Source organism: Hibiscus syriacus, unplaced genomic scaffold (assembly GCF_006381635.1).
Source record: "Hibiscus syriacus cultivar Baekdansim isolate YM2019G1 unplaced genomic scaffold, ASM638163v2 tig00010533_pilon, whole genome shotgun sequence".
NCBI classification, from domain to species: domain Eukaryota; kingdom Viridiplantae; phylum Streptophyta; class Magnoliopsida; order Malvales; family Malvaceae; genus Hibiscus; species Hibiscus syriacus.
The window spans coordinates 724,320-742,892 of NW_024062223.1; the positions used below are offsets into that span (position 1 = coordinate 724,320).

Sequence of the window (18,573 nt, forward strand, 5' to 3'; positions counted from 1 at the left end):
AGGTTAGATTACGTATTTAGTAGCTAAACTATTAGTTTTGATCCGTTTTAGTATTTAAACTTTCAATTTTTTCAAAAGTATACCTATAAGTTTAGTTTTTGTTTCATTTTAGTACCGTCGTTAAAAACTTTAGTTTTCGTTTCATTTTAGTATCCCGTTCAAAATTTAACGTTAATTTTTTATTTTTTTTAAAGTTTAGGTACTAAAACGGACCAAAACTGATAGTTTAAGTACTAAACGTGTTAAGTAACATGTTAAGTTTTTAATGGCGAGTACTAAAAGAAAATGAAAACTAAACGTCGGGTATGATTTTGAAAAAAATTAGAAGTCTAGGTACTAAAACAGACCAAAATGGATAGTTTAGATACTAAGTGTGTAGTTTACCCTATTATTTACATATGCCTGCTTGAGCAAGCTAAGCCAAATCAGCAGACAGTCCATCAGGCTTCTATGGTCACTTTAATCATAATAAATTCTCCGTTGTGTTTTCAATTCATAATGGTCACTTTGAAAATGGGAAAATTAGTTGTTGGGAATAATTTCATCCTTTTCAATTTTAAATATAATTAATTAAAGACAAATAATTATGATGTTAACGTTTTTTCTGTCAATATTATACATAATTGACATACCAATTTAGTAAATTACGCATTTAGTATATAAACTATCAGTTTTGGTTTGTTTTAGTACTTAAACTTTCAATTTTTTTTGAAATCATAACTATTGTTTAGTTTTCAAGTCATTTTAGTATCTCGCATTTAAAAACTTAATACGCATAGTACCTAAACTTTCAATTTTTTCAAAACTTAATATTAAATTTTGAACAGGTACTAAAATAAAACAAAAACTAATATTTTTAACGGTGTGGTACTAAAATGATGAAACAAAAACTAAACTTTAGGTATGTTTTAAAAAAAATGAAAGTTTAGATACTAAAACAGATCAAAATTGATAGTTTAAGTACTAAACATGTAATTTATCCTAAAATAAAAACCATATCATCACCGTAAAAACTAATAGTGTTATCAGTGTGGACTTACCAACAACTTTATAAAAGTAACAAATTATGCCGAAACTGAAGTAGAGAGATTAAATTTCAAATTCCCAGAATGCTATAGGGACTAAAGCCGTAGTTATACCATTTCTTTTCATAGATATAATACAGTTGCATGTACAGGGTTATTCTCATATTTGATCCCTATATATTCTCAACTCAAAACCTCTTATTGTTCAAGTTTGCTGTCCAGTCCACTGCATCTACAACCTGGAATATATCATCTCAAAAGCCTAGTAAAACGCCGCCGCAGCTAACTTGGATTTAGAGCTGCTAGTGCTAGCTATTAAGCACCAAATTCTTCTCATATTGAAGGGTCCGAATAGTTGGAGGATTGAATTGATGATCTTAGAGACTTAGAGGACCAATTGGGAAATTGGCAAAAAAAAATTCCTCCTCTTATTCTCCAATTCAGTCCCCCAACTGTTTAGACTCTTCATTCGGATCCGAGACATTTCTCGGACCCTTTGTAGAGTCATGAGAAACAGCTCCAGACAGAAAAAAATAATAATAATTTTCGATTGTTGGAGGTTCCGATCGACCGGAAAATTAGGAATCGGCTCATCAAACAGCTAAAAGCATTGCTAATTATTATAAAGCTAATGTCTTTTTCCCAGTAAGCTTGCTTGTCACAATTTTTATTGGGTAAACTATGCATTTAGTACCTAAACTATTAGTTTTGGTCGGTTTTAGTAAATTTTTAATTTTTTCAAAGCCATACCTAAAGTTTAATTTTTGTTTCATTTTAGTACCCACCGTTAAAAACTTAATACGTTTAGTACCTAAACTATTAATTTTGGTCTGTTTTAGTGCCTAAACTTTCATTTGTTTCCTTCAAAATTTCACGTTAAATTTTGAATGAGATACTAAAATCAAGCAAAAACTAAACTTTAGGTATGGTTTGAAAAAAATGAAAGTTTAAGTAATAAAACAAATCAAAATTGATATTTTAGGTACTAAACGCATAATTTACCCTTTTTTTATTTCACGCCCCCCACCAGAAATTTGGCTTTTTTACCCCACTGACACCGTTTATTTTTATTTTTACTTTTCTAACACCGTTCGACCAATATTTCCAAAACTAGCACCCTTTCTGCTGAGTTGGCAAAGGCGCGTCCCCGGGGGCGCGCTTTACCCGTGTTTTCGCTGAGTTGGATGCCACGTGTGAAAGGCGCGTCCCCGGGGACGCGCCTTTGCCATATCAGCAGACACGTGTGGAAGGCGCATCCCCGGGGACGCGCCTTCCATTAAATGTCATTAATGCCCCCATCCGTTTTTCCTAACTACCCCTCCTCCTCCCCTATATAAACCCCCTCAACCCTCACTCATTCTTCACACCAAAATCATCTTCTCCTCTCTTATATAACTCAAATTCTCCAACTATTTGAGTTTTAAATTTGTTATTAGTGGTAAGAAATTTATTTTTATGTTAGTATTTTTTTAAATAGTTATTATTTTTATATTAATATATTATGTAAATATTATTTTATTATTAAAATAATATTTATATAATTATTATTTATTTAGAATTATTAATTTTTTGCTAATTATATTGTTTTGTCTACAGTTATAATGGAAAACGAAATGCTGTTGCGATTGGATAATGATCATATCTCCAGACATTTTAGCGATATGGTAATATTTTTATAATTAATGTTAATATTTAAATTTATTTTTATTTTAAAGTTATTATGAATTTATATTAATTTTTACTTTTTATAATATATATTATTTAGGATGCTGATCGTATTTTAGAAACTTTTATTAAAAATCCACGTATACCGACACCGGAACGTATTTTGCCATATTTGGCTTCTGCTGGGTTCGGGTATATTGCAACAATTATAGGCGGTTGCAAACTCGAACCTGTCCTAATTTCTGCACTGATTGAGAGGTGGAGGCCCGAGACACACACTTTTCACCTTCCATGTGGAGAGGCAACAATTACGTTGGAGGATGTCTCTATGCATCTGGGGCTTCCCGTCGACGGAAATATGATGTGTGGTATGGCGGATGGTGATTGGCAATCAATGTGCATTGATTATCTTGGAGCTGCTCCGCCAGAGTTTAATGGAGGTAGAATAGCTTTATCTTGGTTGAAAGCTAATTTTGAGGTTTTAAATGAAAATGCTTCAGAGGATCAAGCAAAGGCATGTGCTCGGGCATATATTCTACGAATAATTGGAGGAATATTGATGCCCGACAAATCTCGCAACCAGGTGCATTGTATGTGGTTGCGGCATCTGATCGATTTTGATGAAGCTGGAAGATATAGTTGGGGTGCTGCAGTTTTGGCATTTCTCTTTAGAGAAATGTGTCGGGCGACGAATTATAAGAAAACTGCTATCGGTGGATGTCTTCTGCTTCTACAATCATGGGCGTGGTTCCGCATGCCTTTCTTATGCCCGATCGTGAATGAACCATACGTATTCCCCTTATTGTTGAGGTAATTTTCGAACTAAATTTTGATTTAAATATTTTCAATTAAATAGGGTGATATTTAGTTTATATTATATTTCATAGGTGGTCGATGAAAAGAAAGGACCATAAAAGTATACCTACTGTTTTAGAGGAAATTCGTTTACTTATTGATACGAAAGCTGGGTCTGAGGTATGTTTTTAAATTTGTTTAATTATTAATATTTTAATTTAAAATGTTAGATATAATTAGAATATTTTATTTATTTGAATTGTATATTTATATTTCAGTTTCAGTGGATACCTTATGCGAGCGATGAAGTGAAAGCTTGCATCCCACCCCACCTTAGAGGGTCATTAGAGGTATGGATATCGGTTATACCTCTTATATGTTATGCTATTATTGAGTGGCATCCAGTTGATCGCGTGCTCCGTCAGTATGGTTGTACGCAATATATTCCTGGAGCTCCTAGAAATTTAGACGACGTGCATAACATAGATAGACGGGGAAAGAAAGATGTTAACTGGGTGGTGAGACACAGAGATTGGATTGCGCTTTGGGAGAACCGATATACACTGTTGGCCCCTCGACAATATTACGCTGAAACTGGTCATATGGTTACGGATAACTATATGGACTGGTTTAATGAAAATGGGAAGCCGTTTCTACTTTCGGCGGAAGCACGAGGGGTTAACATTCCTAGGCGCCGAGAAAGACGTCAACCGTCTCAATATCATTGTCCCCCGACGCGTGGACGGAGAGAAGGCGCTACCGGTTCTGCATCAGTCCCACCACAACATCCTTATTCGTCGATGCCGCAGGGGTACATGCCCAGCCCTCCACTTCATATGCCAAGCCCACCAGTTTATATGCCATCTCCGCAGGGTTACATTCCGAGCCCGCAGGGTTACATTCCTAGCCCGCCAGGTTACATGCCTAGCCCGCCAGGTTACATGCCTAGCCCGCAGGGTTTTATACCATATGGAGGTGCATATACGACTATGTTTAATGATCCAACATATGCTTCATATGCATCTTATTTGGCTGGTGGTGCTTCTCCGCAGACACCTCAATCTTCATCTGGATCACATACATCGATGCCAATGTTTCCACAGTTTCCACAGTTCCCGGGGAGCGGTGGGATTGTTACTAGCACTCCTCCAGGGTCGTTATTTTATACAGGCCCTTCAGCCCCTTCAGCGTCATCTGCACCAAATGAAGAAAATGCTGCTGATGATGATAGTGAAGATGAGGAGACTGAAGAACAAGTTCCACGAAGAAATCCTCCACGAAATAGGCAACCACCGCCATGTGGAACTCATTCGAGACGACGACATCGGTGATCCAGTTATTTAATGTTATTTAAATAATTAAATTTCAGAATTTTATGTAATTTGGTTATGTTATTTAAATGTTTCATGGTTGTTACATACATATTTTTTTATGTTATTTTTTATTCACATTTAAAATTAAATGTTTGATAAATGTTTTTAAAATACAAATTATATTATTCGAAATTTAAAATAAAAATAAAAATAATATTATTCAAATTTAAATTTAAAATATAAATTATAGTATTCGAAATTTAACATTAAATTTCAACTTAATATTCCAATTGTATTCGAAATTAAAAGTTATATTCCAATTATAGTTCACAATACTTAAATTGAAATTAAAGGACTCCATACATATGATTTTATCATTAACATATATATTAAAACGTATACATTAAAATCAACTTATGTTGAGTTCATCGATCGACGTAATCAACCAAGAGGGGGGTGAATTGGCAATTTATTCAATGTCACATTTCAATGCTCATTCCATACAATTTCAATGTCACAATCAACTTATCACTTCACATTTATTCAATTTATCAATAACATTTTATCTAATTTATTCAAACTTCACATAACGTTTTAATTTAAGTTATTCTTAACTTGTTGAACATTCAAAAGAAGTTAAATTTAAGTTATTCCCGAGGGACATGAGTGACATAATAGGGCAATGATAATATTCTCTGACGAAATAATGGAAGGCGCGTCCCCGGGAACGCGCCTTCACGTGAATAGTGAAATAATAGGTACTGATATATCTAGTGACCCGAGGGACATGAATGACATAATAGGGCAATGATAATATTCTCTGACGAAATAATGGAAGGCGCGCCCCCGGGAACGCGCCTTCACGTGAATAGTGAAATAGTAGGTACTGATATATCTAGTGTCCCCGAGGGACATGAATGACATAATAGGGCAATTATAATATTCTCTGACGAAATAATGGAAGGCGCGCCCCCGGGAACGCGCCTTCACGTGAATAGTGAAATAATAGGTATTGATATATCTAGTGTCCCCGAGGGACATGAATGACATAATAGGGCAATGATAATATTCTCTGACGAAATAATGGAAGGCGCGCCCCCGGGAACGCGCCTTCACGTGAATAGTGAACCGATTATAGAAACTATTATATGCAACGTATTATAAACTTTCAAAACAAACTTCAGTTCACAATCTTTCAAATTCTCAAATTCCCAAACTCTAAATTCTCAAATTCTCTGAAAATGAGTCGTCTTTCTGCTGTTGTTTTGTATGATGGAGAAATTAAGGAAGCTGAAGAGGGGGTTGTTTTTGAGTCAGATCATTATATCCCCTTAACCTTGAAGAGAAACATCACAATTGAGGAGTTAATCACAAAAATTTCGTTAAAGATTCGTGTAGCAGGCCAGAGAAGACTATCTTCACTTCAATACAGATTTCCTACTGAACTTTTTCCGCTCACGTATACATCATTTCAGCTTTCAAACGATGATGATGTTTCTATGATGGTTGATGCTCATATGGGGAGTTCACAATCTCTTATTGAAATGTATGCCACTTTTATTGAGGTTCGTGTAACTCGTGGTCTCTCATATTCCTCTCACTTTGGCATTGCATATCAAACTGATCAAGTTGATAGCCCGACACAACTTATCTGTAATGATTTCACATCATTAATGGCGGATCCAACGCCATATACCATGCCATCAAGTTCAATAGGAAGGCATTCATCTGCAACTGCTTATGATCTCAACCCACGTGGCTTCACCAATAATCCATATGGCAACATCTCTTCTACTTCAAGGGGCAGACATTCATCTGCCAATGTTTTCGACTTACATATGGAAATGCCAACGAGACGACAGTCTATTCACATCCCACATGATACAATGGCCTCAAGTTCAAGGGGAGGACACGCAAGCGGGAACTTATTTGACCTCAACATTGGATTATCGGAGGAACCCTCATCTCCACCAGAAGAACCTCTTCGGGAGCCAGGTGCAGATGGTGCTGAAACGGGATTATTCGTTGAACCTGACTCACCACAGTTTAACGTACATTCTGATGATGACGAGGATGACGTTCCGATAAATACAACACCAGCCGAACTTCCTGCACATATGTATGAGGCTGATTATGATGCAATGTATGAGCCTGAATTTCCAGATCTTCCTGATGTTGGAAACTATGGACTTCAATCATCAGTCAATGACGGTAATTTACATATTGGAATGGAGTTCGCATCGAAGGAGGAAGCAATGATGGCAATAAAGAGTTACAATATTCGTAACTCAGTTCAGTCCCGAGTTGATCGATCTAACACGGAGAAATATGTCTGCTACTGCGTCCAACGTCACAACGGATGTCAATGGATGGTCCGTGTATCAAAGAGGAAGAGGAAGAACAACTTATGGGAACTAACCAGATACAACGGTCCTCATACATGTTGTGCAACAGGTATAAACCAGGATCATCCCAACTTGGACTCCAACATTATTTGTCAAGCAATCATGCCCATTGTGAAGCAAAGCTCTCATATAGCTGTTGCAGTGTTGATTTCTGCTATACAGTCCCAATATGGGTACACTGTCTCATATAAAAAAGCGTGGTTGGCAAAACAGAATGCCATTTGCAAACTTCATGGCGAATGGGATTCCTCTTACAACGAGCTGCCCAGTTGGTTTCATGTTATGCAAAGACTTAATCCCGGGACAATTGTTGAGTTCGAAACTCAACATCATTACGTGAATGATCGAATGGTTCGCGATCGCTGCCAATTTTACCGAGTCTTTTGGACTTACCCTCAGTGTATTAATGCAGTCAAGTACTGTAAACCAATTGTCCAAATTGATGGTACTTTCTTGTATGGGAAATACAAGCAAGTTTTATTATTGGCTGTGGTCCAAGATGGAAACCGCAATATTCTTCCTGTTGCGTTTGCCCTCGTTCAAGGAGAAGACACTGAGTCTTGGGCTTTTTTCCTTAAAAATTTACGTTTACATGTTGTCACCAGGGAACGAGTATGCATTATTTCAGACCGAGGAGCCGGGATAAAAGCAGCAATGGACTTTTTGGGTACAATGTATAGACCTCCACATGTTCAACATCGTTATTGTGTCCGTCATATTGCTGCAAACTATTACGGAAAATACAAGAATAACGATGAACGTCAGTTAGTCGTGCGGATGGGTATGTTACTTTTTCCCAATTTTTCTATCAATTTCTTATTACTTATTTATACTTCATATTAACTATTACATATTCCTAATGACTTAGGTTACGAACTCTTACCTCAAAGGTTTGAGTCGATGCTACAAGAGCTGTTTGGCATAAATAAGAAGGGGTGCGAGTACATTATGGACATCAGCAAAGAAATGTGGACAAATGCATATGACGGGGGGTATCGCTATGGTCATATGACAACAAACTTGGCTGAAGCAATAAATTCAACCTTAAAGGGGGCGCGTCATTTACCAGTCACGGCGTTGGTCAAAACGACTTATTTTCGTTTGGGTCAACTCTTTGCAAAACTCGGTGGACAAGCTCTTACTTGGATGCAAAACGGACATATTTACCACCCAAGACTAGTAGCCGATTTACAGAAAAAAATGGCTACATCAAATGGGATGTTAGTTACAAATTTTTCTCGCACCCGTGAATTGTTTCGTGTAACCGAAATGCCACGTCCGCTGCAAGGGATTGAAGCTAACTCTTTCAGAGTTAATCTGCAAGAGAGGTGGTGCGATTGTGGTTTCTTTCAAGCACTCAAATATCCATGCTCTCATGTCATTGCTGCTTGCTCACATTCGCATTTGGACTACAAAAATTATGTTGATCCCGTATACCAACTTTCACAAGTTTTCAAGGTATATGAATTTGAGTTTCCGCCCATAGGAAACGAAAGAGACCCAAATGAGATTCAAACTTGGCTTACAATTGTCCCAGATCCATTGCTATTGAGGGACTCAGGTCGTCCAAAATCTACTAGAATACATTGTGATATGGATATTCGGGAGAAGTCAACAGAACAAAAACGATGTGGGCATTGTAGAAACATCGGGCACAATAGAAAAAAATGTCCAGCTCTGTTATCATCATATAACCGTTAACTCTTATGTAATTAAAGTTTTTAAATGAATGTTTTATTTCTAATAATTTAATGTTATTGCATTTATATAATTTGTCAATGTATGTACACCTAAATAATTTTTTTTAACTTTTAAATACATAAATATATTTAATATATTTATTTAATATAATATTTAATATTATTAGTTATAATTTTTACATTATAATCGAAACATTTTACATAATATAATCGAAACATTTTACATAATATATTATTAATTTATAATAATAATAAAAATAAACTATTTATTATAAAACAAAATACGTGTCTGCTGAGTTGGCAAAGGCGCGTCCCCGGGGACGCGCCTTTCATACGTGGCATCCAACTCAGCGAAAAACCGGGTAAAGCGCGCCCCCGGGGACGCGCCTTTGCCAACTCAGCAGAAAGGGTGCTAGTTTTGGAAATATTGGTCGAACGGTGTTAGAAAAGTAAAAATAAAAACAAACGGTGTCAGTGGGGTAAAATCACCCAGAAATTTGCTCCCTATAGAGTCAATGAAATTAATTACACACGCATATATATATATATATATATATATCGTTACTGCAGAAGTTGGTGACAACTATATTGCCTAGGAGCTACAGAGGGTTGCTTTATTTCAATGCAGTGTAACAAAGAACAAAGCTTGCAACTTTTGCTTTTTTTTCTTTACGATCTTGCTTTTCCCCCACTCGGATTCTTCTTCCCTACCAATTTGCTTTTGAAAATTTGAAGGACCCCATTGTTTTTTTACATCTTTTTAACCTGTAAATGCTTTCAAATTGGCCCAAATTGATTGTTCTTTCTTGGAGCTTTGAGAATTTTGCTTTTGAACACCTTTAAGTTGAAGGGATACTTGCATTAGTTCATGAGCCTGCTCTGATCAAACTATGTTGCATTGTGTTCTGTAGGTGAAACCACGAGGAAAAGTGGCAGATTATACTCGTAAAATCCGATGAAGTTCCATCACTTGGTTGCCTTCCTTTTGCTTGTGTTATTGCCTCTGCATAGGTTTCTTCATGTTGTCGCTGATCTGAATTCCGACCGGCGAGCTCTCCTCGGGTTTTCCGGTGCGGTTCGACATGTTTGGAAACTGAACTGGAATGCTATGACCCCGGTTTGCACAGCGTGGGTCGGCGTGACTTGTGATACTAATGGGACCAGTGTGATTGCCATACGGCTTCCTGGTGTAGGACTTTATGGCACCATACAGCTAAGACGATAGGCAAGCTTAATGCTCTGAGGGTCCTCAGCCTTCGGTCGAACGGCATCGATGGAAGCCTTCCTTCCGATATCCTTTCCATTCCTTCACTTCAGCTTCTGTTCCTCCAACACAACAACTTGTCCGGTGTCTTGTTCCCCACGTCTCTTTCCTCGAGCTTGAAAGTTGTGGATTTTTCTTACAACTCGATATCGGGATCCATCCCGAATCTCGATCTCCCAAGGCTCAAAGTTTTGAATTTCAGCTATAATAACTTGAGTGGCTCCATTCCAAGTTCACTCACAAGGTTTCCTTCTGCTTTCATCGGGAATCCGTTTTTATGCGGTTCGCCTCTAAAGCCTTGCTCCAGAGTGTCCTCTGCACCTTCCCCTTCTCCGTCGTACTTTTCGAGCCCTCCGATAGTTTCTCAAAGCGGACATGCTACATCGAGAAACAAACTCGGTGCTGGTTCTATCATTGCAATTGGGGTTGGGGGCTTAGCATTTGTGTTCCTAATGGTTGTAGTGATCTTTATATGCTGTTTGAAGAGGAAAGATAATGGGAGCAGTGGGATGCTGAAGAGCAAAATCTCTGGAGTTGGAAAGAACGAGAAGCCTAACGATTTCGGAAGCGGAGTACAAGAAGCCGAAAAGAACAAATTGTTCTTCTTCGAAGGATGCTCGTGCAACTTCGATCTCGAGGATTTGTTGAAGGCTTCGGCCGAAGTTCTCGGTAAGGGGAGTTACGGTACCACATATAAAGCGGCTTTGGAGGAAGGGACACAAGTGGTGGTGAAAAGATTGAAAGAAGTTGCAGCTGGTAAAAAGGAGTTTGAGCAGCAAATGGAACTCGTCGAGAGGGTTGGACGACATCCTAACATCGTACCGCTTCGTGCTTATTATTATTCGAAGGATGAGAAGCTGTTGGTTTACAACTACATGCCTGCCGGTAGCTTGTTCACACTTTTGCACGGTATGCTTATCTCCGACATCATTCTCCAATCTCCATTAACATCATAATGAACCTATTAACATCACATTGGTATGTGAATCTGTTTACATTTTTAGGCTTATTTATCTGTCTCCAACAATGGTAGGAAACGGGAGTTCCGGTAGAACACCGTTGGACTGGGAATCGAGAATGAAGATCACACTCGGTACTGCTAGAGGGATTGCAAACATTCACACGGAGGGTGGTGGTAAATGCATCCATGGCAACATCAAGTCCTCGAATGTCCTCCTCACCGATGAACTCGAGGCTTGTGTTTCCGATGTTGGCTTGTCCCCCCAAATGAACGCTCCTATAACCATGTCTCGCATCGTCGGATACCGTGCTCCAGAGGTGATTGAGACAAGCAAGATAACTCAAAAATCAGATGTCTACAGCTTCGGTGTGCTCCTACTGGAAATGTTGACAGCAAAAGATCCCCTCCAGCAATCGGGGCATGATGACGTGGTCGATCTTCCGAGATGGGTCCATTCCGTTGTGAGGGAGGAATGGACTGCCGAAGTCTTCGACGTGGAGCTGTTGAGATACCAAACTTTCCAAGAAGAAATGGTGCAGATGCTTCAGATTGGACTAGCATGCGTGGCGAAAACGCCCGATATGCGTCCAATGATGGACGAAACTGTTAAAATGATTGAAGACAATCAGAATCCAAGATCCGGACATCCTCGGAGGCCGAATCGAACATCCAAACACCATGATTTGCACCCCAAAAAAAAACTGTTCTATTTCGATTTTCAAATGCTCAATTCTCTAGTCCTTAAGGTTGCTTGTCTAGAAAACCTTTGGGACAATAAGATTCTGTTTCTCCATTTTGCTCGGAAATTACATTTCTGAAATTTACATGTTCCTTGACTCGCAAGCTATCATCAATGTATCTGATGTCCAATGGACATATTTGCAACGCCATGCCAAATTTAGCTTGTTTGTTACTTGAGGATTTCCATATACCTAACAATAATAACTAATAAACTCATTTGATCATCTCAAAATCCTATATTCTCGACTTGCAACCGTCGTTTTCGTCCACCTTAAATTTCTTCGACCTTTTTCTCCCCTCTTTTCTTTTTTCGGCATGGATGGTCGTAATCACATGGTTTTATTCAAAATGGTTTGATTCCAAAGAACATCAAAATCCCAATAGGACCCCAAGGTAAATGTTTTTCTTCCTTTTTCAATTGATTCTTCATACAATGATAAATTTAGTCGATTCAGGTCATATTTCGTTCCATCGGTATCCTTAAATTTCCACCACTGGAGAATGAACCTGAAATGAAAGGGATAAACAGCTACCATTTCCTTTGGTATCCTATGAGAAAAAGAGATACGTAGAATAACCGAAACACGAGAATTTTAATACAGAAATATATGCAGAGACAGAAGGATCTTTGAGCTTTGAAATTATGAATGATGTTCTTAAATGAAGGATTCACTTCCTCCTTTTCGAGTCATATGAACTGATATTTATCGAATCCATAGAGGCCTACTGCAACTTCGTCGGTAAGGGCCGGCTGGGCAAATGGGACAGTGTTGGAGCAAGGTTAGTCCTTTTTGAAACAACCATGTACAATGCAGAAAAACAACGCTTTTCGTGTAACTTCTGTCGCAGTCTGCTCATTCATGATTCATAACATGTTATGACACTACGACTGCTGATCTTTTCTCGTACACATAATTCCTTTCGTTTAACAATGCAAGCATCGAGTTATGTATTTCGAACAATCCCGAGTTCCCAGATGGCATCGATCCTGTTAAGTGTGCCCTGCAACCGTTGCCAAAGGGCCTGCAGGTGACAGGAATGCCTTTGATTTCATAATGGCATTGTTTCAAATAGTGTGCTCATCTGTATATTTCTTTATCTAATTGCTGTTAAAGCTGTTAGATCATGTTTCATATGATTGTTGATGATAAAATACGGTGCATATATACATAAGCGTGTGTGTTTATATATATATACATACCGTAATCTGTATTAAAACACTTTTGTTGCACAGTTCTTGCAGTTCTTCAAGTGTCCTAAAAAGAAACAATAAGGGTAAACAAAAAAAGGCATCCGGTCCCGAACCTGCGAGCAAGAACATTCACCATATAACTACCATACAGAGCTGGGAGGAAAGTCTAACAGAGGCAACCAGAGATGGAAAGACAGTAAGCCCCTTCACATTGTTGTCATTCGATAAGCATCGAATGTCCTTCATTTCGTGTTCCTCATTGCCTTCATACATGCTTTCATACAGCTCGTTGCGAATTTCAGTGCACCATGGTCGGCTCCATGCAAGTCGATAGCACCAGTCTACAGCGAACTCGCGGATAAATATACTTCTCTCATGTTCCTAACCGTGGACGTCGATGCACTTGCGGTAAGCGAAAAAAAGGGTATTTTTTAAAAACATATTGCAGGAAATGATTATTGATGAGTTCATATGGTACTGTCATCATATATAGGAATTCAGTAATTCATGGGAGATAAGTGCAACACCAACATTCATTTTTATTAAAGAAGGAAGGCAAGTGGACAAGTTTGTGGGTGCCGACAAGGTAGAACTCAAGAAGAAGATAGCAGCAGTTGCTGCCTGCAAGTTTTGACAGAGAATTTTCCAAGAAAACAACCATTGTGTTCTGTGTTTGGATAGCTGTTTTAGAAACGGGAAAAAAAAAGATGAATGAAAATGCTGCAAATTTTGTTTGAAATTTCGGATTATGCTCTAATGCTACCACTTGGTGTTTGTTTGAGGGATGTTTGTGCTTTGTAGTTTATGTTTCTGATCTTGTTCGATCTGTGACATTTACAATTAACAATTTCGAAACATAACATTTACCCTAGTCTTAACACAGATAATGCATGTTGTATCTTTAGCCGTTTAACTGAACAGAACGTTTAACGAATAGTTCTCGTTTATAAAACTAAAGAAACGAGTATGAATAAAAAGTTTATGTTACTTTATAAACGAATAAATATGAACATAAATGTATACAATGTGTTTATGTTCGTTTATTAACTTAAATGAACAAGTATGAACATTTTTGTATGTTCATTAAATAAAAGAACGAACACCAATAAAATTTGAACACCGAAAATTTTTTATCAACTAAATGATTCTCCTTCTACTTTTATTTATTTTTTTACATTTTAGATATTGATTAAGGTAGAGATTAAATTAAATATGTGCGTGTCAATTTTTAGAGTTTAAACTATAACACATAAGGAACTTAAGGACTATTGGAGTAATTTTACCATTCTTAAAATTTGCAAATAAAAAAGATAAAAAAAAGTGTAGGTTATCGAACATTAAACAAATATGTACACGAACACATAAAAATAAATAAACAAACACGATATTAAAAATTTAAATAAACACAACTTTGTTCAACCAAGATCGGTTCATTTACACCCCCGAAGTGTCTTCTCAACAAACATGTTTGAAAGAGCAGATGGCAGTGTCTTAATCAGAGAAACAACAGATAGAAACATACAAGTTCATTATTGACAATTTCGACAAATATCAAACTTAACGATGGAACAAGAAGCCCGCTGCTGGTGTAACAGACGAGCGGGAATACCCCGAGTCGATCTCAAGCATTTCTATTAAGAAATGAAGCTGCAGGCCTCACATATGTGAACCCCTTAAACGGATTCTCCCCAAAAGTTGGGCTAGCAACAGGAGAGTCATGAACCGGCATGTTAGTCCAGCACTCCTCGAAATTTGCAACACATTGGTTCCCTGCAACTTCAGGGAGAAAACTTGGCCTTATCTCTCTAGCTTCTAATTTCTTCCAGTTGATGGGCTTGAACCACTTGTGCCGTTTGATCTCATCGCTACCACCTTGTCCACTGCCAAGCCGCTTGCTTGCTTCTTTCTGCAGCAACTGAAGTAACAAAATTCTTCTAAATTTAACTATTTGCAGAATCAACCTAGAGCATGATTTGTTATCAAGGCAAGAAAAATGCAAACTGAAAGAAAGTGAGTTTACCCCCTTGAGGATCGAGTGTGCTTCACTCGACAAAAATGCCGGCAGCTTCATCTTTTCCTTTATGATTTTATCCTGGATCTTCTGTCTGTTTCCACCACAAAAGGGTGGCTGCAAAATGGTAAAAAATAAATGAGAGTACGCTAAGCATGACAAATCAATGGATGAGAAGCGCGTGACACTAACACCCCGAACTTCTAGAGGACGTAAAAACAGATCGAGATCTTAAGTCGCAAATACTAACCTTCCCCGTAAGCATTTCGTACAGTAGAATTCCCACACTCCACCAATCAGCAGCCTTGTTGTGGCCTCTGCCAAGAACAATTTCAGGTGACATATATTCTAAAGTTCCACACATGGAATTGGATCTTGTATTTTCGTCAAATTCCTTTGCTAGGCCAAAATCAGTCAGCATAACCTGACAACATACAGGTAGCACCAGCAACCATAAAAATAGTTTAGAAATCAATCGATGCAATGTTAGACAAGAGCCAACAACGCACACAGTTGACCAATCATGCAATCATATAGCTTGTGACAGCCACAAAACCGACCAGCAGGTCACAAACAATATTTTCAGCTTTGAAAACTTGGAATTCTGGAATAAGCATGAAATACACATTTGCACTCATGAACGGCATTTTGCACTCTCTTACATGTCCATCTGCATCTAGAAGAATATTTTCAGGTTTGAGATCCCTGTGCATTATGCCATTTGCATGGAGATGAGAAACAGCCGATACAATCTCTGCCGTATATATGCGAGCCAAATCTTCCCTGGAGAAGGAAATGCGAAATGTTGGTACTCTCCAGAAACTTACATAATAAAGACATATACAAAAAGAAACCAGGTTACTATGATGTACCTGAACAATCCCTGGCGATAAAGCTGGAAGAAAAGATGCCCCCCATTAACAAAGTCAAGCACAAGGTACAGCCTATATTTGGTCTGCAGGAAATGATAAACAAATAAATTATTAGTATTAATATTAATTATCAGAGAAAAAAATTGGACTGCCAAAATATTTGGCACAATAGGCCATCCTACTCTACTAAAATGGCACCATTTAAGTATGTGAATACCATTAGAGAACAAAGAAAATAGAAACATCAAAACATTAGACGACTGGAACATCGTTACTTGGAATGAGTATCTGAGCTGCACAACGAAGGGGTGATCCACTTTGGTTAATATATCCCTCTCGGATTTCATGTATTCAGCATGATTTCTCTCCATAATCTTATCCTTGCGCATTACCTTCATTGCATATATGTCTGACGTATCACTCCTCCTTACTTGATAAACTTTTCCAAATGCACCTTGGCCAACAACCTTTAAAACTTCGAAATCTTTTAGCCCGACAAGCTGCTGTTCCAAGGGATGACTGTCTACGTGACCATGAGAATTCTCCGGAATAACATCATCGATCAACGGTTTCCCGAGCTCATTTTGAGCCTCATCCCTAACTCCTTCTACAAGTTCCAAGGAATCCCCAATTTCACGTAATGTAAGCTTGCTAAGTTTCAATGACTGGCTAACATAAGATGAAGGGCCAACCAAGGAGTGGGAGCGGCTACAGATGACAGCTGGATCATCATAAAGCAGTTCATTTGATTCAGTCACAACAATCAGATTTTTAGGATTCTCTGTGCTTGTTTCCATTGGTCCCTGAACTGGAGCAGGTCCAAACACATCAGAGAAATCAAACTCAAGAGGATCAGAGGTTGGGGTATCAGGTTGTCCCTTGGGAAAAAGGAACTGATTCTGGAAGCCTTTGTGCATGCAGGACCCATTAAAACTAGGTAAGCGAGAGGAAACCATGCTGCTTTTAAAGAAATGGGGCAAATTACTTTAAATAGGTTTTGAGGCTATAGTTGACAAGATTCCAAGACGCGAATAGATGAAGAGGGACTGCGTACAATGGCCTTAAAGAGCTGAAAGTTAACGTATGCAGCAGGGGTACCCAGGAAACTTGGAAGCAAGCAAGCCAAAATCCAGAAGAGAAAGTCGTTCTTGTTTCCCGATTTGCAGGAAACTATGGATGCTACAGTGCTTCTTGAATTCATTAAGATCTGAATAACAAAGCTGTAGAACAAGGAAATACAAAGTCAGTTCCAGCTAAACATTGAAGTCCTACTACACATCTTAACATAGTGCGAACGAGCACCTGATGCACTAATGCATAAGATGAAGGTGTGTTCCATTTAAAAAAGAAAAAGAACCCTGAATTGTGTCTCATAACAGCCTACAAAGAAGGGTGAAGTACTGAATAATTAGAAGTTAACTAGCTAAAATCCTACTATGGCACAACACTCGAGACACCGTAACAATACGAATAAGCTTATATCTGATGCAGTACCACATCATTCTCCAACTAACACCCCGTCCCTTTTGTTTAGGTTTTAATACCGATAATGAAACCTGACCAACTAAACTAATTGCAAATTTCAACTATATCCCCATTATTCAACTTCATGTTACAAGTGGAAATACAAATCAAGCAAAATAATGGTTCACACCAAAGCACATTTTCTCTATTTGGTTGAGATTAAAATTCAAGTCAACGCAAAGCTCTAACTTAAAAGTTATGCGGAACAAAACTATGCGCTCACTTAGCTTATGCTACTCAGTAACATTAAAAAGGAAACCCGAACCCTAATATCAAAATCCAAAGACAACCCAACATGATTTTATCATAAAAATTAACATTAACCTAGCCAATTGAACCCGAATATGAACCGAAGCAACCAAAATTTTCCAAAACAAATTACAAACACAAATTAACGCGACCCAGCATGATTTTATCATAAAACCGAACCCAAAAATCGAAAACCAAACCCGACCCTATATAATTTTATCATAAAACTTAACAACCCTAACCCAGCCATTTGAACCCGAATATGACCGGAAGCAACAGAAATAAACCAAAAATTTCCAAAAATTTATAACCCAAATTAACCCGACTCAGAACGTTCCGATCCAAAACCAATCTAACCCACTCAATGATTCAACATGCAAGACAACAATAAGCGGAAAAAACAACGAAATCAGACCTAGATCTGAGCAGCTTGAAACCCAGTATTTTTTCTTTAAAAAAACACTATTATTCACAATAATTTCATAAAAAAAAAGAAGATATAGAGAAACGACTATTGAAATGACAAATAGGAAAAGAAACTACACGATTCAATCGAAATTTGATTTCCCAAACCAAAACCAAAACAAAAACATACCTAGAATAAGAGAAAAAAAAGTACGTAAAATAAGAGACGAAGAGATGAAGAATAGACCTTTCGTCGAGTGCAGAGGAGAAGGCTTCTCTTCCTGAGGAATAAAAGGGGAAACTTTTGAAGTGAAAGGTGCCGTTTATGTAGTAAAATGAAAACTGCCTTCGATTTGGATTTCTGGTCAATTTCATTACGTGGCAGTTTTCTAGTGGTTGGTGTAAGAAAAATATAAATTCTAATTAATATATGCGGGTATGGGTTGTAAAA

General features: G+C 37.8%; 2 protein-coding genes and 1 pseudogene across 2 annotated transcripts; 2 read left to right on the forward strand and 1 right to left on the reverse strand.

Annotated features, from left to right (window-relative positions):
• The first annotated feature begins 9,829 nt into the window (after window positions 1–9,829).
• LOC120204122 lies at window positions 9,830–11,928 on the forward strand (annotated as a pseudogene).
• A 453-nt stretch (window positions 11,929–12,381) lies between these two features.
• Window positions 12,382–13,695, forward strand: LOC120203985 (thioredoxin H4-1-like). Its single transcript, XM_039204103.1, has 5 exons — window positions 12,382–12,413; window positions 12,536–12,649; window positions 13,104–13,257; window positions 13,347–13,469; window positions 13,555–13,695. The coding sequence occupies exons 1-5, from the start codon at window positions 12,382–12,384 to the stop codon at window positions 13,693–13,695; spliced, it is 564 nt and encodes a 187-aa protein (XP_039060034.1).
• A 734-nt stretch (window positions 13,696–14,429) lies between these two features.
• On the reverse strand, window positions 14,430–18,409 carry LOC120204124 (serine/threonine-protein kinase AtPK2/AtPK19-like). The gene is made up of 7 exons (XM_039204213.1): window positions 18,370–18,409; window positions 16,220–17,164; window positions 15,945–16,027; window positions 15,735–15,855; window positions 15,323–15,496; window positions 15,082–15,189; window positions 14,430–14,976 (listed from the first exon to the last, which is right to left on the reverse strand). Exons 2-7 carry the CDS (start codon window positions 16,898–16,900, stop codon window positions 14,683–14,685), a joined length of 1,461 nt encoding a protein of 486 aa, XP_039060144.1. The 5' UTR covers window positions 16,901–17,164; window positions 18,370–18,409; the 3' UTR covers window positions 14,430–14,682.
• Between the last annotated feature and the right edge of the window lie 164 nt (window positions 18,410–18,573).